The sequence below is a fragment of the Typopeltis vanoorti genome, chromosome 2 (assembly GCF_054136105.1).
Source record: "Typopeltis vanoorti isolate ZY-2024b chromosome 2, IOZ_Tvanoo_1.0, whole genome shotgun sequence".
NCBI lineage: Eukaryota > Metazoa > Arthropoda > Arachnida > Uropygi > Thelyphonidae > Typopeltis > Typopeltis vanoorti.
The window spans coordinates 12,405,920-12,433,438 of NC_143550.1; the positions used below are offsets into that span (position 1 = coordinate 12,405,920).

The 27,519-nt window shown below is 38.9% G+C and overlaps 1 protein-coding gene across 3 annotated transcripts in view; it reads left to right on the forward strand.

Moving 5' to 3' along the window:
- Positions 1–27,519, forward strand: part of LOC150108820 (actin-1-like) — a 379,189-nt gene that overhangs the window by 248,956 nt on the left and 102,714 nt on the right. For all 3 annotated transcript variants that reach the window (XM_090403503.1, XM_090403511.1, XM_090403519.1), the window contains one exon: positions 18,290–18,383. In XM_090403503.1, coding sequence (XP_090259629.1) covers positions 18,290–18,383 — 94 coding nt within the window. The remainder of the gene's footprint in view (positions 1–18,289; positions 18,384–27,519) is intronic.

Genomic DNA, 27,519 nt, shown 5'->3' on the forward strand with positions numbered 1-27,519 from the left:
TCCAACCACCTTTACATTCTGCATTGACTACCATATTCAATAGTCTTACCTGAGAGACCACATTTTTCTCTAGTTTTTCTCTCATAGGGTGGTGTGTTATTGGGATGGATTGCCATTAGATGTTATGAGTGCAAGCAGTGTGAATGAATTTAAGAATAAGTATGATAGCTGGTACATGTAGTATGTGGCCTTATTTGATGAGTCCCTGACTCCCTAGGGGCCTCTCTTAATAATAATAATCAGAAACTTTTATACCAGTGGTAGTCTTAGAATAGAGACTAATAATAAGCTCTTTTTAAAAAGTACTTTTTTTTAATAATGAACACTGTCATTATTTTAGCCGTATTCACAAATTAACTGTATACTCAAGCAGATTTTACTAGACTCAACAAATGTTTCTTTTGTTCTTAAATTTTTATGTACAGTTAATCTTTTTACTGCATATAGATAATTAACATTATTTATACAGTGTTTTTTGTACATACCCTTTTATTACCTTGATTTTTATTTGTTTTATGAACATTTTTTACACTCCTTTCATAAATCGTTTTGCACCTGCTCTTTATCCATCTTTTTTCGTACTTGTTTTTGTACACTTTTAAGAACTACATTTACATAAGCTACCAATATATTCCACCTTCCCCATCGTCAATCAATAGCTCCTTTAAGCACACAAGGGGATATCCTGATTTTGTGCCTGCCTATACGGACAGCTCAAAATCAGAGCATCTACTAGGATCTTCTGCTATCTTTCCAGACAGCATTATACCTACACAAATTCCACTAGTGTATGGAATTTGTCACATAAAGCTCAGCTGTACAGCTGAGCTCTATGTGATAGCTTGCTTTAAAATGCACAAGACTTTATCTACTACCTTTTGTGCCATTTTTACTATTTTTTTTAACTTACACGCTGTTATGATTGTTTACTGGTACAGTTTCACCACAGCTGTCCTTGTGTCCTAAAAATCAAGCCATTTCCATCCACTTGTATCCATTTCTCCTTCTAATCTACATTCTCAAATTTGAAGTCCTCACAATTACTTCCACTTACTGAGCTTACATGTCGATGCTTACCATTCATATCCTTTATATCCATATAGCAGTAACAGACTATATATATACACCATCTACCAATAATTGTCTGGATACTTTAGCAATTTACAGTTGATACCAGCAGGCGAACCCTAATATCAGGTATATATCACCTTTGGCTTTGATCACCTCTTGCACCCTTTGATGGAGGCTCCATTTGTCTCCATTCCTCCATCAAAGCAGCACTTAGCCCCAGACACCATGTATTGAGGATGTGCTGCTCTGGACCTCTATTGTGGCTCCAATTCATCCTACAGGTGTTTGATGCGGTTGAGGTCAGGACTGTGCACAGGCCAGGGCAGTCATTTAACACCCATCTGTTCATACCATTCTGTAACAGCTGCAGCTTTGTTGCACAGGGCATTGTCGTATTGATAGTAACACGGGTCCATTCCATAAAAACTCCACAGTGTAGGCAGCACCTGATTATCCAGAATATCAAAGTACTGAGCCGCCTTCATGGAACCATGGACAATGACAAGTGGTCTCACTTCAAACCAGCTGAATGCACCCCACACCATTACTCCTCCACCACCAAACTTCACTGTGGGTACAACACAGTTGTAACAAGCGTTCACCAGGCTGCCATCAGACTGGAAGCAGGTGAACCTTGATTTATTGCTCCAGAATACAGTTTTCCACTGGTCAATTGTCCAGTTCACAGGCCAAAATGAGCTGCCTTGTTCGTTGTTGTGATGTTCAGTTTGTGTGGCGTTTCTTTACTGCAAAAAGCTTAGTAAATGCAGTTCTTTTCATACAGTAGTAGTGCTCACCATGGTGTTACTGGTGCTCTGGAACTCATCATGGATTGTCTGTGCCGATTGTTGCTGGTTTTTGTGTGCCACCTATTTTAACACCCTCCTGTCCCTGTCAGTCATTTTCTGTGGCCTCCCTGGGTGTTTTCCTGCACTAGTGATACCAGAACATCTCCATTTGTTGATTTCATCTCCAACCGTTGGGTTTGGATGCTCCAGTTGTGCTGCAATGGTATGTATGGACATGCCACCAATGTGTCAGCCCATGATGACACCTGTTTTCAACTGCTACGAAGAAATATTGCTTCTTACTATCTGTACACAGGTTTTAATGTTATTAACAAACCTGGAATGTTCCATAATTTCAAATAACAGGGGGTGCCTGGACAGTTATTGGTAGATAGTGTATGTATGTCTGTTATGCGTTGGCCTTTATCTTACACCAGATAGCTTTAAATGCATTACCTTCACTCACCTCCTGCTGAACTCCTTCTCTTTTTGACTCCAGTTCATCAGCAGTTCCCTATCATTTCTCTCTACATTCCCTGAAAAACCTATACTTCACATTCATTTCCACGAATTATGTCAGCCATGTCTCATGAATGCTAATATTTTTGTCAAGAAAAACTAACCTATGTCAAAACCCCTCATCATTGTTCTGAATGTTCCTGACATTAGTGTATGTAAAGTGCAGCAGTCCCATGCACAAGACTTGCAACGAACTTTACACTTTGTATCAAGTACTCAATTCTTATTAGTTTCCTGTGGAACTATATTCAGCACTTGTGTACATTCTCACTTGCATCACTGGTAGATGCTCTTTCTCTCTACCTTCCTCACCCACCCACTAATAGTTGTAGTTGCTTTCCTGAACTTACATTTCCAACCTGAATACAGTCAACAGCACAAATCCATTTTAGTACAACCCATGAGATTTATATAAGTCCTTTTGTCCATCAAACTCATCTCCACACATCCATAAACTGCACATCACTCCTGCTTAACCTACTCATCGACTCATTTGCAATCATGACTCTTCTTCTCAATTCACGTTTGTCATCATCATTATTATCATCAACTGACCTCCATGCAACCAAAGGACTCATTATAGGAGGGAGGTGTATACGCTATCTTGTGCCAAACGATCGAGCCTTCCTTGGATCCATTTCCGAACTCGCTGCACTTTCAGACATTGCATCCACTCACTAATCACTCTCCATGCAAAGAGTCTGCTTCTCACTCCCCTGCTCACACTCTTCTTTTATAGCTTTCATGGATGACCTATAGTTCTACCGTTGCCTCCCTCTATACTGTATGAATAATAATCCCTCACCAAGTTATGTCTCAATCATATCCCCTCTTCTATTCACAAGGCTCTGTAAGTTGCATTCCCTCAATGTCTCCTCATATCTGACTTTCCATAGATGTGACACTAATTTAGTAAACCTTCTCTGGACCTTCTCCAATACATCCTCATCTCCCTGAAAACCAGGTGACCAAATCTATACATAGTAGTCTGTGGCCTGATCAAATATACAGGAGAACCTTAACGTCTTTGATTCTGCATGTCAGAATTACATGCCATTTGCCATGTAATTGCCATAATCTGTTGGAATGTTCTTACAATTTTAGCATTGTCACCCGTGAACTTTGTCTCTGTCCACCATCACTTCCAGATTTCTTATCTCCCTCCACCTTCTGTGATACTGTGACAAAAGACTCGCTATCTTTATCCTCTCATTCTTGTCTTTGTTACATTCAGTATATCTTTGATACCATCCCTTTCTCTTTTCAAATCATTTGTGTCTGTAAAATTATCAGTTTCTTTTAATTTGCTTTCTGTTCATTCATCCATGTGTTCTTTTCTCCATCCAATCTACATTTTCATACTTAATGTCTTCGATAACTAACATCATTCAGCTTAACACCTAGGAAATACAATTGTATCATGATGACATCAAGCACTCCTTTTATCATGGAGCCATACAGAATTATTTCCTTACTCTCTTAATCACTTACTCAAATATTTCTTTCTCTTTACTTGTATCTCTTCACTTCTTAGCTGTAATACAAATGATTAGTTTCATTGTTGTAATTTTGTTTAGTACATAATGCAGACAAAGATGATATAAAGAAACATTGCTGCCCAAGTATAATGGATAACTTGTAGAGGAATCAATTTCCTACCTTTATTTTCCTAGAAAGTAAGTAGAGAACATATAGAACAAAACAAAAAAAAGATTGTACATAACTGCATTTGCCATGTACTGTTTATCTTATTAGAATGGTGATTTTAAGAATTTCTTTTTCACTGCAGTACAAAAATTACAGAATGAAAAATTAGCCTAGTAATGTTCATTGCAAAATTAGTAGATGAAAATCAGTAATAGGTTCATTTCTATTTCTCAGCTAGGCACTTTCTCTAATATCTTCTCTACAACTATTACTTCAATCAGCATTTATCTATCATCAACTTTCATATGTGTACCTTCAAGGGATGTACAGAAGACTTTGATTATTACTCCTACATGAAGAGTGTGTTATTGCTAATTATTTTGAGACCCCTATATTCTCAGATCTTACTCTCTGGACCTCTAGAGTCATAAGGCTCATCATGATAGGTCCACCTTACACATCAGTCAATTGTAGCAATCTTTAAACCCAGAAATTGTTCTCGCTCTCACCTTCTCAGGCAAGATATGACATGCTCCTACCACTCTCCATGCAAAAAACATATTACCTCCTTACTACAATAAAGAGCCAAGAGGCTATTTTTTCCGGCACTGTAAATTAAGTTAAGGGGATAATAAATCCCTATTATTTTATTTTAAAGCCGGATACGAAACTCTGAGATCGAAATCCATCGAATTCTAAGAGTTTCATGTTGAAGAACTATCGACGAGTCCAGGCGTAAGTGATCACCTGGGTGGTACAACACTAGCGCAACTCTTTGCAAAGGTGGAGCAAGCTCCACTACTATCCTTAATATTTTCTCATAATGTAAAACGCAGCTCCTAAGAGATGTATTACTGTTTTACATTATGAGGAGAGGACACTACCCAGATGGGTTTCAACCTTTATTGAGGTCTCATCAGTGAGTAGGTAGACCTGGAATACCAATGTTTAAGTGAACCGAATTACATATACCCCCACTAACGAATTGCCAGAGTGGTGTACCCATATATTATTATTACTACAATAAAGAGCCAAGAGGCTATTTTTCGGCAGCGTAAATTATGTTGAAGGAATAATAAATCCCTATTATTTTATTTTAAAGCCAGATACGAAACTCGGAGATCGAAATCCACGAATTCTAAGAGTTTCATGTCGAAGAACTATCAGCGAGTCCAGGTGTAGGTGATCACCTGGGGTGTACAACATTAGGGCTACTCGTTGCAAAGGTGGAGCAAGCTATCCTTAATATTTTCTTATAATGTAAAACAAAGCTCCTAGGAGATGTATTACTGTTTTACTTTATGAGGAAAGGTCACTACCCAGACTGGTTTCAACCTTTATTGATGTCTCATCAGTCAGTAGGTAGACCTGGAATACCAAGGTTTATGAACCGAACTTACATATAACCCCACTAATGAATTGCCAGAGCGGTGTACCCATATATTATTATTACTACAATAAAGAGCCAAGAGGCTATTTTTCCAGCAGCGTAAATTAAGTTAAGGGGATAATAAATCCCTATTATTTTATTTTAAAGCCAGATACAAAACTCTGAGATCGAAATCCATTGAATTCTAAGAGTTTCATGGCGAAGAAGTATCGTCGAGCCCAGGCGTAAGTGATCACCTGGGTGGTACAATACTAGTGCAACTTGTTGCAAAGGTGGAGCAAGTTCCGCCACTATCGTTAATATTTTCTCATAATGTAAAATGCAGCTCCTAGGAGATGTATTACTGTTTTACATTATGAGCAGAGGTCACTACCCAGACCAGTTTTGACCTTTATTGAGGTCTCATCGGTGAGTAGGTAGACCTGGAATAGACAGAGTTTACTCCACCTTTGCAACGAGTTGCCCCAGTGTTGTACCACCCAGGTGATCACTTATGCCTGGACTCGTCGATAGTTTTTTTGACATGAAACTCCTAGAATTCAATGGATTTCAATCTCAGAGTTTCGTATCCGGCTTTAAAATAAAATAATAGGGATTTATTATCCCTTTAACTTAATTTACGCTGCCAGAAAAATAGCCTCTTGGCTCTTTATTGTAGTAATAATAATATATGGGTACACCGCTCAGGCAATTCATCAGTGGGGGTATATATAAGTTCGTTTCACTTCGGGTCTATCTACTTTCAAATTTCAAGACCAGCTGCTGTTTTTCCTGCGACCGTGATCGAGAGCCTGAAGATCCTGAAGCCCTGCTGCATGATACCTGCAAGTCAGCTTGATAAGACCCCTATCTTGTTATTTCCCTTGTTTTTCTCTGGTATTTTTGGTCTTGCCTGGTGCCTGTCTGTCAGTCTTCCGCCGGTTAGTAGGAGATTTCTGCAGACTGGGAACGCTTGGTGTTTTTCTTTTTTCCTGGAAGGCCCACTGGTTCCTTCCTTTTTTTTTCTGGGAAATTATAACAAGGATATTCTTAACTTTCTGATATAACTTCCTTCTTGCCTAGAGTGAAAACCCTCGGTCTCGAGGTAAAATCTAACATCGAAAAGCGGACGTTCGCGAAAGTTTTAATAGATACTGCAGGGATTAATAATATATTTGGATTTGTCCCATACGGGAGAGGGAGGTTCCAGATCATTGTAAAAGACGAACCAACGAGAGAAAAACTCTCTTTAGGAGTTTAATGCGAAGGAAAAAATACCACCCTACTATAGTAGGAAGTATGTTAAAAATGATCAGAATAGACAGGTTCCTAGTAGAATATTTAGAAAGCAGGGGATGTTCTAATTAAGAATCTTTTTTCCAAATGGGGAACAGTTAAAGAAGTTAGAATAATGCAGGACGGTGATTTCCCAGAATGGAAGTCGGGGGTGGTCTATGTCTCCATGAAGACGAAAGCACCCGTTCCCAACTTTGTCTTTATCAGTTCAGCCAGGGTAATGACCAATTACCCTGGTGTCAAGAAGCAGTACTTCAGATGCGGATCCTTTGAACATATGGGGGCAGACTACCCCAAAGGCAAATGCCAAAATGCTTGACCACAGGACACAGTCTGGATCAATGCGATCAAGCATGTTTAAAATGCGGGGACACAAAACACAAAGTAAATGCATGCCTGCAAAGAACACATGCGGAAAGAATAGGCGGTAATATAACCCCTGCCTCCGCAATACCTACAGGAAACCCTGCGATGGCAGAGCAAGAAGCAGCTCCACCTGTACAGCCACCACCTGACACGATGTTGACAGCAGATCCTGAAGTGTTTAAACAAACCACATCAAGAAAAACAGAAAAGGAGAAGCGTTCCGTAAAGGTAGAAACCCCCACTAGTAAAACAGAAAGAAGAGAAGAAAAAACGGGAACAAACAGTGCCGCAAAATGCACGAGAGACTCAGACACGGAAGAAAATAAAAGGACAAAAGCCAGCAGCCCAAATCCAGCAGAAAATAATAGTGAAAACCCAACACCAGCAGAGGCAAATCTAACAACAATGGATGGAGGGGGGGGATACTAATTCGCCACCCCCGCAGAACATCTATTGTCCGTGGACTGGAGGTACGGTGTCCGTAACACCCGGTTTGTGGCTGTCTACACCCTGAATAGGCCCCACCAACAAAACAGTTTCTTTGCCGCACTGGAAAACTATTTTCTAGGTGCGCAACACCTAATCGTGGCAGGCAACTGGAAATGTATAGAAGATGAACAATATGACAAAATAGGTGGAAACGCTAATAACGGAACTGGTGGGTTTACAGCACTAAAACGTTGCTGCGAAAACTTTGACCTTATTGATATCTGGAGATGGCAGAATCCACTAGAAGTCGGAACAACATCGTGCTGTGGTCAGATATCAACAAAGCTCGACAGGTTTTATGTATCCCAGTTTTTAGAACCACATGTTCTTGGGGTATGTCATATCGCTATGAGAGGTCTGCTAACAGACCACAAAATGGTCCTATTAAAAATAAGGATACCAGAAATAATAGAAACATCCAAAGGTCCTTGGAGGCTCCCTCCCAATTTCTCCAGTCTTTTTAGCGATAAGCTACAGAACCTCTGTAACGAATGGAGAGACACCAACTGGGACTGGGAAACCTGGCTACAGTTCAAGTCGCAGGCAAGGGAATTCTTTCAGTGGTGTGGACTTGAAGGCCAAACGAACAGAGACAACGTCTGAAGGATCTCTATAGGGAGGTCGACTGGTACCGCACCAACGAGCGGAGAGGAATTTCCTGTAGCAATCTTATCAGACAGGTAGAAATCAAGCTACAGCAAGAGCGGCAGAGTAGAGTCGAGGACCTCTATTTTTGAGCGAGACTCTATCTCAGATATTTGGAAACACCTTCCGCAGCTTTCTACAATCAACAACGGGTGGTGACAAATGATGAGCGAACGGTTTACCAGATCCAAGAGAATGGCCAACTGCTGAAATCAACTCCTGAAATACTTCTCTTTTTCCATCAGCAGTACCTCAGTGCTTTTCTGATCAGCAGAGCGCAGATGTTTTCAGTGAGTGGGACATCACACGTCTTCCCGAGCATCTTAGCACTCTGCATGACAGGCCAATAACTGCTGAGGAATTGAAAAAAGCTTTCAAAACAATGAAGGCAAGAAAAACTCCAGGGTTAGATGGGTTAGGGATAGAATTCTACTGATCTATCTGAGACTATGCACTACCAGTTTTAGTAAAAATATTTAATGAATTCCTCACTTCGGGTAACATCCCCGAGGAATTTGTTAAAAGCTACACAATTTTTATCCCAAAGAAAGATTGAGATCGCACCTTGGCAGATAGCTGGCAACCGATCTCCCTAACTAATTTGGATTACAAAATATTTGCATAAATTATCTGCAGCCGCATAAAATGCAGTATAAAAAGAATCGTAACAAACTCCCGGGTTTACAGAATACCGGGTAGATCGATGGAATTAAATCTCTTTTTCTTAAGAGATCTAATCCGTCTGTCCAAAAACAAAAATTACCCTTTGGCACTTCTCTCTACGGATCTGGAAAAGGTGTTCGATAGTGTCAAACACACGTGCTTGCAGGACATCCTTCAGAAAATGGGTGTGGGCTGTAAGTGTTGGCAAACAATCAAAAACATCTACACAGAGGCCTCCACCCAAATAGCTATCAACGGGTTCCTCTCGGAACCTGTAAAAAGGGGGTAAGGCAGGGCTGCCCAATAAGCCCTCCTCTTCGCACTCACGTTAGAACCCCTCATAAGAAAAATTGATACTCCCCTGCAGTTAGAGGAATACCGTTACCCCTAGTCTCCAGACAGAGCAAAATTGTAGCATATTCTGATGATGTAGTGGCGACACTCAGAGACTCTGAGTCCATCTACATTTATTTCGGCATTTTGCAAAAATTCAGCATGGCCAGTGGTCTTCGCGTTAATACTTCAAAGACAAAAATTAAAATTTTTGGAAATTTCCATAGAAATAACCTTCCTTATGGTTTTGTCCTGCAAACTCAGCCCCTAACAGTACTAGGCGTTCCATTCACGGCGAGCCCAATACTGCCTGTTAAGAAATTGCAGGAAGAGTGCGCAAAGAAACTAAAACCATTTAAACCCAATTATTTCTCCTTCTACAGAAGAACAGTAATAATAAAAACAGTAATAATCCCCATGCTAATGCATACAATAAATATAACTAATATAAAAAAAATCCAAGAGAATCAACTTTACATAATACTAATATGTTTTTTTTTTGGAATGGAAGAAAGCATGAGATTAAAAAAGAATATCTAAAACTCAAACCAATCAAGTATAGATTGACTATCTATCATATCAATTTTTATCATTCCTTCATCTTCTGTCTACCAAACTTCAGTTTTCATGCTGTCAGTCTATTCACTTTACACCATTTTGATACTTGTATATAGAAAATATGACACTGCATTGATTTAACCTGCTTATCTTCCTGGATCTCACTAACGAAATGTCAGTAAAGGTCGAAACCAACCTGGTTAGTGACCATTCCAATAATGCAGAACAATATGCTTGTATGAAAGGAAATATGTTTGTCATTATGGGATACCAATGTGAAATCAAAAGTCTCTATATACATATAGCCTGGCTGTGGAGATACTTCACATGAAAACTTTGTTTATGCTTGGATAAGGGACTAAAATGAGAATATAAATTGTAAAACTTTACACTTTAAGTATTAAAATGATATCCTGAGCATGATCAATAACTCATTTGATGCTCATTCACTCCACTCTCTTTACATTCAGTTCCAGTAATGTGATTTTGTGGATATTTCCCATAGATACTGTAATTGGTAATTAGCTACTGAATATCAGTTAGAGATTTCAGAAGCTATTTTCACACTTCAATGACAAACTTGCCAAGCAAATTTTTCTTTCTCTCTCTGGATTCTCTCTACTCTCTTTAGTAACGTACTCTTTAGTAACAGCATGCCTTTTTATGTGTCCTAAAGAAATATAATATGCAGATTTTTAATGTAATGCTAACAAGTTTCTTCTTCTTTTTTTCTTTTAAATATAGTTTTTTTTTTCTTTGTTCTCAAATTTCCGCCTCATCCACAATAATACTGCACCATAAGTTACAAAATCTCATGTAGAATCCCTGCTATTTATATGGGGCGAATATTCAGGATGTGCTAGATGTGTAGTGCTTATCCACCAAATAGCAATATTACCGATATTATGTGTTTCATTTATTCCCATTAAAGAATCCCCTAATTGTTTTCAGACTTCGCATGATTCCTAAACTTAAATACAATATACTAATGTTTAATGAAGAGGACACTTTTCAATGCATAAACATTCTTTACATTGGTGTTAACAGCCCAGGTGTGTATTCAAAATACATACACCATTTGAGCCCTTTGAAAAAATGTACAGATGGTGCAGTGGGTCAAATTCTTAGCATTCTAGTAGTTTTAACCACTCAGAATGTGAGGCAGGGTGAGCTCTGAGACAATAGCACCTAGAGACTGTGATTGGTTATTGTGTCAACCAATTCAATTGAACATTGTCATTTGTCATGGGTTGCTGCTTTTGTTTTCTGAGTTTCATCTATTTTGCGTGCATGAAGTGTTAAATTTGAGGCGGAAATTTGAGAACAAAGAAAAAAAAACTATATTTAAAAGAAAACCAATGGGAAACAGTATTGTAATCAGAGGAGGTAAGTCTCATCCTCCTCTTCCAAATTTTACACCTTTGAGTAATTCAAATATAGCATTCCCCTTCATTATTTTCTTCTTCATTGTTTTCTAATATGCAGCATCTTAAAACAAACACATTGTCCCCCACTCTCCACAGATTTGCTTACATTTAATTGATGTTAATTAATTTAATTGATAATTTAATTTTAAAGTGTTCAAAGTTATCCTACAATTAATTGCATTAAATCAATTAAATTGAGCACTGATGTGCTGTACACTCTTAAAACTTTCATACATCGATAAAAATGCAATCATATGTCAATCTGATGTGAATTTTGTAGTGCAGTTGCATAAGCCATGACAGCACACACCCAACCAAAATGGGCACATGACACCACTGATATATCAATCAGCCAAAATTTTGTTAAGAAATCATCATTAGTTGTAACTGTACATCAAATGCAAATAGCAATATCCCTCATATCCCTCTCTTTGCATTAAATACTCATTCTGTATCAACTAGTGTATGCAGGACAAATGTGCATTCCATTGTTAGTCTCCTTTTATCAAATATTTATGTTGTGATTGTTAACTGTCTATCTTAATTCTTTTTTTTCTTTCTATTTACTGTAACTCTTGATAATATGAAACTTACTTCATCAAACTAGCTGAGTGCCCAAAGAAACATTTTTTGCTGTCAAGTTGTTCCAAGTGGTTTAATACAATCATTACAATTTCATCCTTTTGCATTTTACTTTTCATCCATTTAATCAAAAGTAGGTTTTGTTGATGTCATATATAGCCTTCGTATTTTCATTTTCTCAGCCAGTATTAATCCTAATTCTTTAGCCCATGGTACTTGTAAAATCCTGTAGAATGTTACATAAAATATAGACCTTAAATGGGGTAGGACTTGGTGACACGCCATTTGTAATATGAACTGCAGACTGCCATCATCATTCAAATAGTACTTAGGAATTACTACAACTAAACGCTAAATACTAAATGCCCTAGTATACTATGTTATACGTGCTACTGTAAGATAATTTACTTACACAATACTATAAGTATAAAGTATACAGGTGGTCCCTAGGTTATGGACAACCCGACTTACGGTGTTCCATATTTACGAACGAGCTGCCAAGGGTCCCCATAAGAATTATTAAATTAATAATTCGAGAAGTAGTTTCTTCCAAGCATGTAAACAAACCCGCACTTCACCGCATTATTAATACAGCTCTTCCTGTTATTCAGAATTCAAATTTAAGGGCCTGGGTAACACTTGCTTTGTTTGAAGATTGCTTCTTGAACTGTGTTATTCCTCCTGTGGAATGTTATTTTTCGAAAAGAAAATTCCCTTTAAATTTCTGATTGTGCTGGATAATGCTCCTGGACATCCAACATCTTTAGATGACCTTCACCCTAATATAAAGGTTGTATTTTTACCACCCAATACTATATCTACAGCCAATGGACCAGAGAGTCATTTCTGCATTTAAGGCCTATTACTTACAGCAAACATTCCTGCAAACAGTCAGGGCTACAGAAGATGAAGTGATGACTTGAGAGTGTTCTGGAAAAATTATAACGCATGATGCCATCAAAAACATTGTTGATTCTTAGGAGGAAGTGAAGCAGTTCAACAGTTAAAGGTGTATAGAACAAACTATGCCCTCAATTCTGTGATGATTAATTTTGTGGCTTCACAGAAGACATTATTATTACCCCAAGACCTCATGTAATCAAAGACGCATCTGGAAGGTCCTTTTATCACACACACACATCTCATTAGACAGTGTCTTAAACACACTCAAACTCCTTGCAGACACCACACTATCAGGCAAGGCATTTTAATCATTCACAACTATGCACGAAAAAAACCTGCCTCTCACTCCCCTACTCACACTCTCTTTATACAGTTTCCAGGGATGACCTCTGGTTCTCCCCTGATCTCCCACTATTCTCTGTAGAAATTCTCCACCATTGATCCTATAACAACCCCTTACCAACTTGTAGGTCTTTATCATATCTCCCCCTTTCTCCTGTCCACCAGATTCTGCAAATTACATCTTCTCAATCTTTCACTACTCTTTATGGTTCGTCCCAACTTTGCATTATCTGCAAACAACTGAATATCTCCATCCAAATCTTTGCCAATATCATTAATATACAAGTTAAATAGTAATGGCCCTAAAACAGACCCCTGAGGCACTCCACTAGTGACTTTCCTTTTCCTGGATATCGCACCCCCATACACAACTTGTTGATACCTATTGGATAGCCAGTCTCCAATCCAATGCACTAATCTAATATACAACCCCATCTGCTCTAGTTTGACTATCAACTTATCATGAGGTACTCTATCAAAAGCCTTTGCGAAATCCAAGTATATTACTGTGTATCCTTCTCCTCTGTCCAAGGAAGCAGTCACTTTTCTCTTTTCCAGCTAACTCCTCATTCCATGCTACACCTGCAAGCTGTCTCCTGAGCTCTTCATAATCAGTATTTCTGATATTTCGGCAACGTCTCATTGCCATTTTCAAAAGGAACTTACAAAAAGGCACGTGAACGCAGGCACTACAACACAGTAAATGAGAATGAAAGGATGAAGCTATTGTTCTCCTAGAAGTCCTGATGGTGCCCTCTAGCGGGCTAATAGGTGTTTTTGGTCGTTGGGCTGAAGGTCTGCTGATGTATGCCTCCCAAATTTGGGGCAGTCGCATACAACCGAATTTGTTGAGGTTTGGACAGTTTCTTAGGGCTGAGGCTGATTCCATAAATAGGCTTTCGAATTTGTATTTGCTACGGTGTATTAATGTAGCTTTCTTCCATAGTATTCTGTGGGGTGTATCCAGAGCATGGTCTGCAAGACCAGAATGGCTGTACTTGTGAAACCGGATGTAGTCCTTGTGTTCAGAAATTCTGATATTTGCTGTCCTGCCTGTTTGGATAAAGTAAGACAGTTTACAATTGCAAGATCCAGAATACCACTGATACCACTCACTCGATGATCTCTCAATGCTCGACTGGGACCATTTCTCTTTCTGCTTCTTCATTTTAGATCCCTTTTCAATTCCAACTGTTTCCTCTTGATCCCTGGTATCCCATTCCTTTCCTGCCTGCACATGCGCTCACCTCCTCTTGGAGCATCCACCTTTCTCACTCTGTGTACCCCTGGCCACCCTGAGCCTCCCCATTTCCCTGCTCCTCTTGCACACCCATGCTCTCATTTTCTATACTCATACCACTCACTTCCCCATTCATATCCACCTCTTCAATCTCTCCTGTCTTACTCTCCTGCTCTTCCACGTTATCCCTCCCTCTCGATCTGATACATTCTCTCTATTCACTTCTCTACCTTCCAGCAGCAGTCTCTCCAAGCGACTCACACCATAACCACTCAAATTCAGTCCATTGCTCCCATACATCTCACTTCGTCCCTCAAACTCATTCCACACATTCCAAACTGTACTCCCATCTCCTCACACATTTCAGAAAGCATATCATTCATAATCCTTCCTCTCTGCCTCATTTCACCACAGTCATACCTGGGCAACACACTGACTACCCTTCCTGTCACACTATTCTCTTTTATCATTCCAAGCAGCCTAAGACATCGCTGCAGTCATCAAAAGCTGTCGTGGATAGCTGCATTGCACTGCAACTAGACATCAATGAAAATGTCATTGACTTACTAGAGTCCCATTCACACAAGAATTAACCAATGAAAACCTTATGGAGATAGAGAAGCAGCTGATAGAAACAAGAAAATTCAGAGGATCCATAGCCAAGAAAGTTTGACAAAAGAATTAGCTGAAGCCTTTAGTCTCGTTGCTAACCTTGAGGAGCAAGATTCTAACATTCAGCAATTTACAAAGGTTTACCATGCAGTTAGTGAGAACACCAGCTGCTACAAGGCCATTTATGATGAAAAAAAGAAAAGGCTGTACAACAACCCTAGATACCTTTTTCAAGAAACAGACTTCAGTGGTTAGCTCCAGAAACAGAATCAAATTCTGATTCTCCAGCACCAGGTCCATCCTCTCTCGAGCACTATCTCCATCATTATCTTCTGATTAATGTTAGCCTACCTTCTTGCCTCAGAAATGCCCCGTCCAGTAAGCAAGATAACGATAAACCTTTAGTATTCTTTTTTTGAAATTTCTCTCGTCTCCTATCATAACTTTTTGTATGAGTTATGATAGGAGACAAGATTTTATGTTTTCTTTTATTGTTTTTATGTTCTCTTTGTTTGAATTAAAAGAAAGGGCACAATAGTTTCTGTAACTTATTATTATAGTACTTATTAATATTATTATTATTACAATATTACACTGTATTATTGCCACATATGAGCCATTATAGTATTATTCTTGATATTACCGCATATGTGCTGTTCATCAGGGATCCGAATTACATACAAATCCAACTTAAAGATGTTCTCAGGAAAATATCTCATTTGTAATCTGGGGACTGCCTGTATTTAACTATACTAAATAACAAAAACTTATCTTCTTTTCCACCTCAGATCTGTCCAATTCTGACCTCGCCTTCTCGGTAACCCAAAAATAACACAATATAAACAACTAAAATCCAAAGCAGCATCACTGAAGGACACTTGTATTACTGAAAAAAAATTTAGCTAAATTTATGTGGAATTAGCAGGTAATTATAATAGTCTTAGACGTCAACTTTGGGAAGTTTCATGGAGGGAGGAATTGGAGGGCCGGGATATCATTAGTGCGTGGAAATTGTGAAAGGATATTTGTTAGCAGCAATGGCAAGTTGTATACCACGAGTGAAGAAGAGGACACAATTTGGAATAAAGTGGATGACAAACATTATTAAACAGGAACTGCATGTGAAAAAGAGGCCATGGAATAGAAGACGCATGAAGAATATAAGACACAGGCCATAAAAATTACTAGTGTGGTAAGGAAAGCAAAACTGGAATATGAAAGGAGATTGGCCCTAAGATCCAAAGAAAATCCTAGGGAATTTTTTAGCTATGTGGCCAGTAAGAGGACAAATGATTGTGGAAGAATGATATTGTGGGATAAAAAGGGAATAGAGTGACTGATGCAGAGGACATAGTGAAATTGCTCAATGAACACTTTATTGGAGTATTTCATCCAAAAGGATTCAGTTTTAATGTTAGAGGGATAGGGCAGGTTCGAGGTTTAGAGGTACAGGAGGAGAGTGTGTTTCAGATACTGAGTAATCTGGATGTCAGTAAAGCTTTGGGACTGGATGGTATTTCACCATGAGTTTTAAGAGAATGTGCTAGGGAACTGACAGTGCCTTTAACCTGGCATTTCAATGAACGTCTGACTGCGGGAAAGGTGCCCAGGGAATGGAAGGAAGGTAAGATAGTGCCATTGCATAAGGGTGGTAACAGACTGGAAGTGTCTAATTATAGGCCAGTTTGTGTGTCATCAGTAGTTAAGATCTTGGAGAAAGTAGTGAGGGACTGTATAAAGCATTGGGCAGATGAAGGTAATGTTATCTGTGAGAGTCAACATAGATTTGTGAAAGGGCCCTCTTGTTTTAGCAATATGCTAGCCTTTTATAATAAACTTACAAGAACATTAGATGAGGGAAAAGCATATACTGCAATTTTCTTAGACTTAATGAAGGCATTTGACAGGGTGCCACATGATAAGCTGATATTTAAGTTGCAGCACATGGATCTGGATGTCAGATTAGTCAACTGGATTCAGGATTGGCTGTTTAATAGGTATCAGAGTTGTGTATGGTGGAGCAGTTTCAAGGAGGCAGAGGGTTACAAGTGGGGTCCCACAGAACTCAGTACTAGGACATATATTGTTTAACCTTGATATCAATGACATGGCCAGTGGATTGCAAGGGGATATTCAGTTGTTTGCAGATGATGCAAAGCTGGGAAGGATTATTAGTAATAGTGCAGATGTGGTAGCCCTGCAAGAGGATTTGAATAAGCTAGATAGATGGGCAAATGAATGGGGTATCAGTTTAATGCAGCAAAATGTAAGGTCTTGAGGTTTGGGAAACATCGATGGGATGCTGCATACTCTATGGGACGAGTTTATACTGGAGGAAGTAGGGGAGACAAGAGATCTGGGGTTGATGATTGATAAAAACCTGAAATTTAGGGGACATATTGCAAAGGTGGTGAAGGTAACACAGAGGATTGCTGCAATTATGAGAAGGACACTGACCTGCAGAGATAAAAGGGTTATCATTCCATTGTATAAGTCTCTGATTAGACCACATGTAGACTATTGTTCTCAGATTTGGTCCCCATGATTTGAAGGGGATAAATTAACTGTGGAAAGGATACAAAGACGGATGACAAAGATGGTTTCAGGACTGTACAATTTTGGTTATGAGGATCGGTTTGGGGAATGTGGACTGCAGAGTTTGGGGATAGAAGGAGAGGTGATATGATTGAGACTTTTAAACTGTTGAGATAGGGTTACAGGGTTGACACTGGGGAGTTGTTTCGCTTGGTTGAACAGCAGGAAGGAACGATGACAAGAGGCCATCCCTGGAAGTGACGAAAGGAAACTGTGAGCAAGAGGGTGAGGAGTGGTTTCTTTGCATAGAGGGTGGTTGAACTGTGGAATGCATTGCCTGATGGAGTGGCCAGAGGGAGAACGGTCAATGAGTTTAAGGAGTGGTATGATAGACTTTGTGTTTCTTAGGGGGCACCTCCTCTCGATGAATCTTGACAGACTTTATGTTCTTATTAAGGACCTCCCACGATGAGTCTTTTGACTCCATGGAGGCCTGAATAATAATAATAATAATAAATTCATGACAGAAGTCCCACTATACACTTTTTTTTTTAAGCACAGCTCAGATTTACTGCCATGTCCTTCATGACTCTAGGACAGAACTTTTTTTTGCTGAAATTTGCATGATATGCATAATCAGATGGCTTGCCTGATTTTATCAGGAAACCACGATTTCACTAATGTCATGCTTGATTTTATGAAAAATAAATTTATGTAACTGGAACTAAAGAATTGAAGATAAGCACTATCAAACATGAACTAAACTTTACTATTAATATTGTACAGTAATTAATAGTCAGAACCAGTGTGAACATCATACTTGATTATTAAAAAAAATGTTCTAGTAATTTTTATTAATTTTTGTAGATCAATTATAATTTCTTTTTATATTTTGAATATATAGGCTTCAAGATAGCAAGTGGCATAACAATACTTCAACATGGAGGACAAAGGATTATAGATCACTTGAAGCATTTTCTCTCTGAGTATCACATTAGGTAAAGTGAAGCTAATATAATTATTTTAAATAATGCACTTAAAAAATGGTACACTAGGATGACATGAGGATTTTTTTATTTGCTTTCACTTCTAACCATTTTTCTTCTCTAACAAATGCAGTTACCTAGGATGTATGTAGCAGCATCAGCCATTTAACATACAATTGCTGGTTGTGGTGGCTGTACAGAGTGTTTGAATGCATAAAGTTGTGGAAAAGGAGTCAGAATCAGGAAAAAGGAGTGGTCAGACCAAAATTGCTCTTACCTGCAAGATTTTTAAATCTTGCAGGTAAGAGCAATTGGAGAGGTGTGTGTTTGCTTGAAACATACAGTGGGAAGAGCTGGATGATTTAGACATCAGTATCTCTGGTTTCATTAGCTGTGATGGTTGTGTTATGTAAATAGTTCTGTCAGAGGGATAACAGTAGCATGATTGAGGTGGGAGGAAAGTGAGTGTGAAGTGGCCCTGGATTTCACATCAGGTAGTGTGACTGGAAATATGAAGTATTTGAAGAATGGTATCAACTCTCAGCAGATCCACAGGCTTGATGTGACACAAGCAATAGAGAAAGCTAGAGAAGGTTATGGGAGAGAGAATAGAAGAACCAGTTGAGAGGACAGAAGAGAAAGTGCACAGCAGTAGCATGATTGAGGTGGGAGGAAAGTGAGTGTGAAGTGGCCATGGATTTCACATCAGGTAGTGTGACTGGAAATATGAAGTATTTGAAGAATGGTATCAACTCTCAGCAGATCCACAGGCTTGATGTGACACAAGCAATAGAGAAAGCTAGAGAAGGTTATGGGAGAGAGAATAGAAGAACCAGTTGAGAGGACAGAAGAGAAAGTGCACAGCAGTGATGCACTCAGGATTTAATCTTAGACGATTTGAGAATACATACTATGCATTGCATACAACCTATGACTGAGCATCTGCAGTGATCGCCAATACATGATACCCTTGATCTCTGGCCTAGCTCGGAGAAAGTATCGCCCGATCACTACTTCGTTCTCCCCTTGCTTTCACAACAGCCGTGATTCCTGAGAGCCAGAGGGTATTCCCACTGTTGTGTCGGAAATAACTTGCCCACTATCAGTCAGCCATTTGTTTCAGACCCAACATGAGAAAATAGTGACTTACGATAAAAACATGCTTATACTCTCAAGAGCAGGGGTAATGAAGTAATAAATAAATTATAATCAAAAGGTATATCAACTGAGTTAATAATATTGTTGTATAGTAGTCCAAATACTATTTTAGAATCATGCCCAATATGGGAAAATTATGTTGAACAAATCAGAGTCATATGTTATATCAACGGAGGGTCAAATCACTACGCAGATCACACTGACACAGCAGAAAACCCACATAGTCATCGGGTAACCCCTGCCGTAATAGTTCCATCAAGAGAGACATCGAGAAAAGGATATGATGCCATCGATACCTGATGAATCAGAGATAGATAAGTGAGTGACGAAGACAGTAAGAGAGGGCACTCGCAGATGAGATATAAGGAGTGGCGTGCACTTTAAAAGAGTCTCTTGTTCCTGCATTTTTCCTGTGTTCCTGTTCAAAGGTCGTGAGGGCTGAGGAAGCTTGTCCCTGGTATCCAGCAACTTTCCACGTTGCTGTGGGACCCGATGTGCACAAGATGTCCGACAGAACATCGGGAGGCCAGCAGACAGAGCCATTGGTGAATCTGCCACCAATGCAGGGATAGCGAAGGCGATACTTCGAGAAGAAAGGAAAGAGATAGACAACGGACTGATAAGGGAATCCTGCCACGTCAGAGGAAAACCCGGAATCTAAGTTAGGGAACCACTTCACTACGGAAAATAGCCGATAAGGTGCATATCTTTTACCTTATATATATATCAAGTATTGTAGAACAAGAGGAAACGAAAGGAAGGAGAACTTTAAGCACAGCCCTGCTAGAACCAGGTGATCCGTTTTTGGACTAACCGTTTGTGATGAGACCTTCCTGTCAAAGTTAAACCTTTGTGTAAGAGAGAGACTATAGTAAGACAGTTATATAAATCTGTGAAGGGCCTGTTCTTTACAGTAACCCTATAACTTGTGTAAATTTCACAGCAAAGAATTTTGATACTCTAACTAAGATAGTAATTGTTAAATTGAGTGAACATATTATGTGCATTTAGCTTACGCTGTATTGTCCAAAATTTGCCTATCCATTGAAGCATCACTTAATACTAATGCAAAGTACAGAGATAAGATTAATTAACTGATGCTCTTGGAATATAATCATATATGCCTGTGTGATAAGAAATGTGTGAGAGTGATTTTAACGCTTAGAATAATTGAGTGAGCTTATTGCAGCTGAATGAGTATTTGTGCATGAACTTGTTTTTTATGTTGTTATTTCATGATTTCTGTATATGATTTTTAGCTCAATTAAATGTATTCTTTTAAATCAAAGCTTGTGAGTTCTTGTGTTTGAGACTGAATTACCACTTAGAAAAGTTCGGACCTGTGTAAGTGGGGGGGGGGGGGATACTATATGCAAGGTAAAGGGGGAGCCACAACCGCACACCACGTGATCGCTATACTCAACCAAATTGTCGAGATATTAACTAGAGTAAACCTTAGTATCAGAAACTAGCTACTGGCTGGCACAGTTGATCTCAAAATAATTTGCCAGGGATTGATTTCTGATACATGTAAGTTAAGATATAAAACTAAAGGAAATTATAGAATAATAAAGAAAGAACGTCCAAACCCCCGATGTAACACCACCTTATGTGACCGCTAATTCATAACTAGTGTAGAAATAGAAGACACGACACAACATAAATAATAATAATAAAAAATAATTTTAATTAGTAAAAGATTTTTGGAAACTTTTCTAGTCTTTTTTTTCTTTTTCTTTTGGGGGGCCAGGACCCTTGGCCCCAGTCCCTGGGTGTGCCAGTGGTGCATAGAGTACAGAAGCAAGTAAAAGAGATGGGAGAAGGAGATAATTCAGAGAACAAGGAGGGAGGAGAGTGTTGCAGTAAAGTCAGATGCTGGTTGGCAAGGAATGAATGGATCTGTGAGAAAGTAGTAATATATGGAGACTCGGTGATTCATGGTGTGAACATTAATATGTCACTGTTTGACTAGAGGAACAATTTTTGTGTGTGTGTGTGTGAGACTATAGTGAGAATGTGGATGATATGTGATGGTTGGTAGGAATGAACTGTGTGTGTGTGTGTCAGAGAGAGAGCATAAATTGGATGGCAACACATCCAAGGTTAGCATTGTGCAGCACAGAAGTCTGCGAGGGAAGGTAGTGTGTGTGTGTGTGTGTGTGTATTGCCAAAATACAATTATACAGAATTGAGAAGAGCATCAATAGTGGATGACACGATGTAATTCATAACTAGTGTAGAAATAGAAGACACGACACAACATAAATAATAATAATAAAAAATAATTTTAATTAGTAAAAGATTTTTGGAAACTTTTCTAGTCTTTTTTTTCTTTTTCTTTTGGGGGGCCAGGACCCTTGGCCCCAGTCCCTGGGTGTGCCAGTGGTGCATAGAGTACAGAAGCAAGTAAAAGAGATGGGAGAAGGAGATAATTCAGAGAACAAGGAGGGAGGAGAGTGTTGCAGTAAAGTCAGATGCTGGTTGGCAAGGAATGAATGGATCTGTGAGAAAGTAGTAATATATGGAGACTCGGTGATTCATGGTGTGAACATTAATATGTCACTGTTTGACTAGAGGAACAATTTTTGTGTGTGTGTGTGTGAGACTATAGTGAGAATGTGGATGATATGTGATGGTTGGTAGGAATGAACTGTGTGTGTGTGTGTCAGAGAGAGAGCATAAATTGGATGGCAACACATCCAAGGTTAGCATTGTGCAGCACAGAAGTCTGCGAGGGAAGGTAGTGTGTGTGTGTGTGTGTATTGCCAAAATACAATTATACAGAATTGAGAAGAGCATCAATAATGGATGACACGATGCCAGAAGTGTTGAAAGAGGTCTGGAATATGTGGATGTTTGTAGTGCATTTGAGATCAGATGTATATGAGAGGGACTGAATTTGAACTGAAAGGATATAGGCATTTTAGAGAGATTCTTTTCTCTTTGCAGATGAGTGTTAGGGAAACCAGATTTAAGGTGAATGGTAGCAAGAGGTTGCCTCTTTTGGGAAAAGTCTCTTGAAAAATGGGGAAATGTATTGATGGAAATAGCATAGTTTATTAGATGATGAGCTATAATTACAGGAGCAACATGAATTTGTAGTTTCAGAAAATTTCTGGGAGAGTGTATGGTATACAGCAGTGTCTGATGAAGTCTGAGGGAAACCATATGTATAGAATTATACATATGGTAAAGAAATAGTGCAGTATCAGAAGAGATTGACAAGTCAGGCAAAAAATTATTATTATTACCCATCTGGGAGGTACTTTTTTCACACACACAACTCATCATATCATGTTTTAAACACATTCAAACTCTTTGCAGACACCACATTCTCAGGCAAGGCATTCCAATCATTCACAACTCTGCACAAAAAAAAACCTGCCTCTCACTCCCCTACTCACACCCTCTATACAGTTTCCAGGGATGATCTCTGGTTCTCCACTGATCTCCCACTATTCTCTGTAAAACTTCTTCAGCATTGATCCTATAAAATCCCCTTACCAACTTGTAGGTCTCTATCATATCTCCCCTCTTCCTCCTGTCCACCAGAGTCTACAAATTACATCTTCTCAATCTTTCTTCATACTCAACATTCCAGAGGTCAGAAACTATCTTAGACAGTCTCTTTTGGACCCTCTCCAACATCTCGTCATCCTTCTGAAAACATGGTGACCAAATCTGAGCACAATAGTTCATGTGTGGATTAATCAAAGCTTTATACAACGGAACAAGAATCTCCCTACTTCTACATGTCAGTGTCCTCTGCATCATTCCCAGAAGCCTTTGTGTTGTCTTCACAATTTTGGCAGTGTCCTCCATAAATTTCAGATCCTTATCCACTATCACCCAAAGTTCTCTTATTTCCTCTACCTACAACAATATATTCTCACCAAGCAGAAATTCTGCTTCCTATCTTTGTTTTCCAAATTTCAAAACCTTACATTTTGCAACATTGAACTCCCATCCCCATTTCCGTGCCCAATCAGTCAATTTATTCAAGTCTTCCTGTAAGGCCACAACATCTTCACTACACTTCATGGTTCATCCCAACTTTGCATCATCTGCAAACAACTGAATATCTCCATCCAAATCTTCACCAATATACAATCAATATACAAGTGAAACAGCAATGGACCTAAAACAGACCCCTAAGGCGCTCCACTAGTGACTTTCCTTTTCCTGGATATCGCACCCCCATACACAACTTGTTGATACCTATCAGATAGCCAGTCTCCAATCCAATGCACTAATCTAATATCCAACCCCATCTGCTCTAGTTTGACTATCAACTTATCATGAGGTACTCTATCAAAAGCCTTTGCGAAATCCAAGTATATTACTGTGTATCCTTTTCCTCTGTCCAAGGAAGCAGTCACTTTATTGTAATAAGTAGATTACTAAAACATGACCTCCCTTTAGTAAATCCATGCTGTCCATCAAAGATAATACCATTGTTATCAACCCAACTCTGGATCCTAGTTCTCACAAGCTTCTCCAATAACTTAACAACATCTGACACACAGATAGGCCTATAGTTTGATGCTTGAGTTCGATCACCTCCTTTATGAAGTGGCACAATCTTGCCCTCCTTCCACTCCTTAGGAACTTGACCGAGTGTAAGACTCATATTAAAAAAATATGTCAAGGCAGATGTCAACTCCCTGGCACATTCTTTCAGAATATGTGGTGATATATTATCAAGTCCCACAGCCTTATTAATATCTAGTTAACTCAACTCCCCATACACCTCTTGCCCACCTACAGTCAGTCTCTCCTCATCATCAACTGCTCTCAATCTCTCCATGAAGTCACATTCACAAGATTGAAAGATCTTTATGAACTGCTCATTAAGTATCTCCACCACACATTCTGCATCAGCTGTCTTTATACCATTTTCTCCAATCAATGTCATCCTTATATAATTATTTTTTCTTTTGCTGGCTACATATCAAAACAACTCCTTAGGATTCTTTTTGGCTTCATTAGTCAACTGCTGTTCATAACTCTCTTTAGCTACCCTCACCAACCCAGTCACCCTCCTTGCTTGGTCTTTGTAGACCTCATGTAATTGGTTATTTCCACTTCTCTTATGCTGCCTCCACAATGCCCTATTTCTCTGTATTTAGACATTGCATCTACTAAACAGTTTTTGAAAATCCCCCAAGCTGCATTGATCTCTTTTCCAGCTAACTCCTCATTCCACGCTACACCTGTAAGCTGTCTCCTGAGCTCTTCATAATCACCCCCTTATAGTTCCGCATATACCGTTTTCTGACAGAGGTCCTCGCACTGCTGACAACCACCCAGGCAATCGCCTCATGGTCACTCTCACCAATTGATGGATGATTTGACACCTCATTTACAATTACATCCTCTGATGACCAAATCCAAGTCCCTCAATCCTCGTGTGCTCTCTGTTACATACTGTCTGAGGTAGTTATACCTCAAAAACTCAAGAAACTCATTTTCTTTACTTCCAGTTGCTATCTCATCATTCCAGTCAATATGCCATAATTTTCATGTGAATTCTGCTATATGGCAAGCAATAAGAATAATTATGAAAGGTTAACACTGATAGATAGTTTTGGTAACATAATAAGCATTGCAAGTGATGCGCAGAACAATTATTTAATAAACATTTCATCAGTATGTATAACTGACCTTCAATCTATTAAATAAATTCCAAAGACATGCTACAATCTTTGTCAATCTTCTACCATTTCTTCATCTGTATAGAATCCAGGTGACAAGATTTGTGCACATTAGTCTAACTTAACCTTATTAAAACCTTACAGAGAAACTGTCCTGTTCCTGCTTCTGATGTGCTGTTTTGGCTACCTTGGCAATATGCCTCTGTTTGAGTCATCCTATGGAATCACTACATCAATATGTCAACTCCATTAATTATAACTCTTTCCAGCGTTTAATTTTAAATTATGCTTTTTAATTATCAAAAGAAAGCCATTCAGCTTCATTTTGGCAAAATAAATTATACAGAAAATAATGAAATAATATTGAATTTTAAATGTGCATTATTTCTATATAATTTACTTCACTGAAATGAAGCCATACGACTCTTTATTTTGATAATTACTATTATGTGCTGACTGAGTTCATTAACAACTCCAACTCAGACATTGGATTTCTTAAGTATGAGAGGGTATTTTTGCTCTCCTTAGCTTTCTGTCTGGCTGCCAAAAATAATGGTATGCCTGTGCACTTTAGTGGCATGTCTGCCACCTCATCAAGTGAAGGCTTGCACAGTTTTGTACTGCCTCTGATTGTTGTGTGCTGAAGTTCAGCTTGGTCGCCAAATGGAATTTGACAGATTCTAGACAGTGACCCTTTTAGGAGCACTTATGAGTTTGCAGATACTGGACAGCAGCCTTTTAAATGTCACTTTTACAAGTTTTTGGAACTTGAGTTTTTTGAACATTGTACCTGCCAGGTCTCTTAAGAGAACCAACCAGTTTGAAAGAGCTGTCAGGCCAGTGAAACCTTTATCAAATACACTAGTAAATGGCATATATTGATGCTTGGGCAGAGCTCATGTGTTAAGTAGTAGTGCAAGCTAAGACATCTCTAATGCCAAGAATTGTATTCTCATAAGCTCTCTGTTCAAAATTTTGAAACTTTCAAATTTTCTTCATACATCTGACTTTGAAATAATGTTGGATCTTAAATATCCACTATTTGTTTATACTTGTGAAGAATTATATTCTGATTTAATTCTTTATCTAAGGGTAAGTAAAACAGTTTGCACGTGAGCGATCTTCACAACAGGGTAGTGTGTGTGTTGTGTAGAGAGGCTGATGACTTCACACCCATTGCCTTGGTATCCCATTAAGCACACTGTTCAGAAGTGTGTAATGCTGTGCATTAAAAGAAAGTTAATGCCTAGACTTTAGCAATTGATGTAATGTCACACCCTCTATATAGGGTGGCTCATAAGTCATGAAGGAGTTTAAACATTGAATAACTTTTTTTTATTTATTATTGGTATTCTTTTTGTTATAATGAAATTCATAATTATTATTATTATTATTAAACAAGACCTCATGGAGTCAAAGACTCATCTGGGAGGTCCTTTTATCACACACACCTCTCATCATACCGTGTCTTAAACACACTCAAACTCCTTGCAGACACCACACTCTCAGGCAAGGCATTCCAATCATTCACAACTCTGCACGAAAAAAACCTGTCTCTCACTCCCCTATTCACACTCTCTTTATACAGTTTCCAGGGATGACCTCTGGTTCTCCCCTGATCTCCCACTATTCTCTGTAGAACTTCTACACCATTGATCTTATAACGACCCCTTACCAACTTGTAGGTCTCTATCATATCCCCCCCTCTTCCTTCTTTCCACCAGACTCTGCAAAATACATCTTCTCAATCTTTCCTCATACTCAACATTCCGGAGGTCAGAAACTACCTTAGTCAGTCGCCTTTGGACCCTTTCCAACGTCTCTTCATCCTTCTGAAAATCCGGTGACTAAATCTGGGCACAATAGTCAATGTGTGGCCTAATCAAAAGCCTTATACAATGGAACAAGAATCTCCCTACTTCTACACATCAGTGTCCTCCGCATCATTCCCAGAAGCCTTAATGTTGTCTTCACAATTTTGGCGATGTGTCCCCTAAATTTTAGATCCTTACCCACTATCACCCCCAGATCTCTTATTTCCTCTACCTCCAACAAAATATTCTCACTAAGCATAAATTCTACATCCTATCTTTGTTTTCCAAATTTTAAAACCTTACATTTTGCAATATTGAACTCACATCCCCATTTGCTTGCCCAATCAGTCAATTTATTCAAGTTTTCCTGTAAGGCCACAACATCTTCACTACGCTTCATGGTTCATCATAACTTCGCATCATGTGCAAACAACTGAATATCTCCATCCAAATCTTCACCAATATACAATCAATATACAAGTTAAACAGCAATGGACCTAAAACAGACCCCTGAGGCACTCC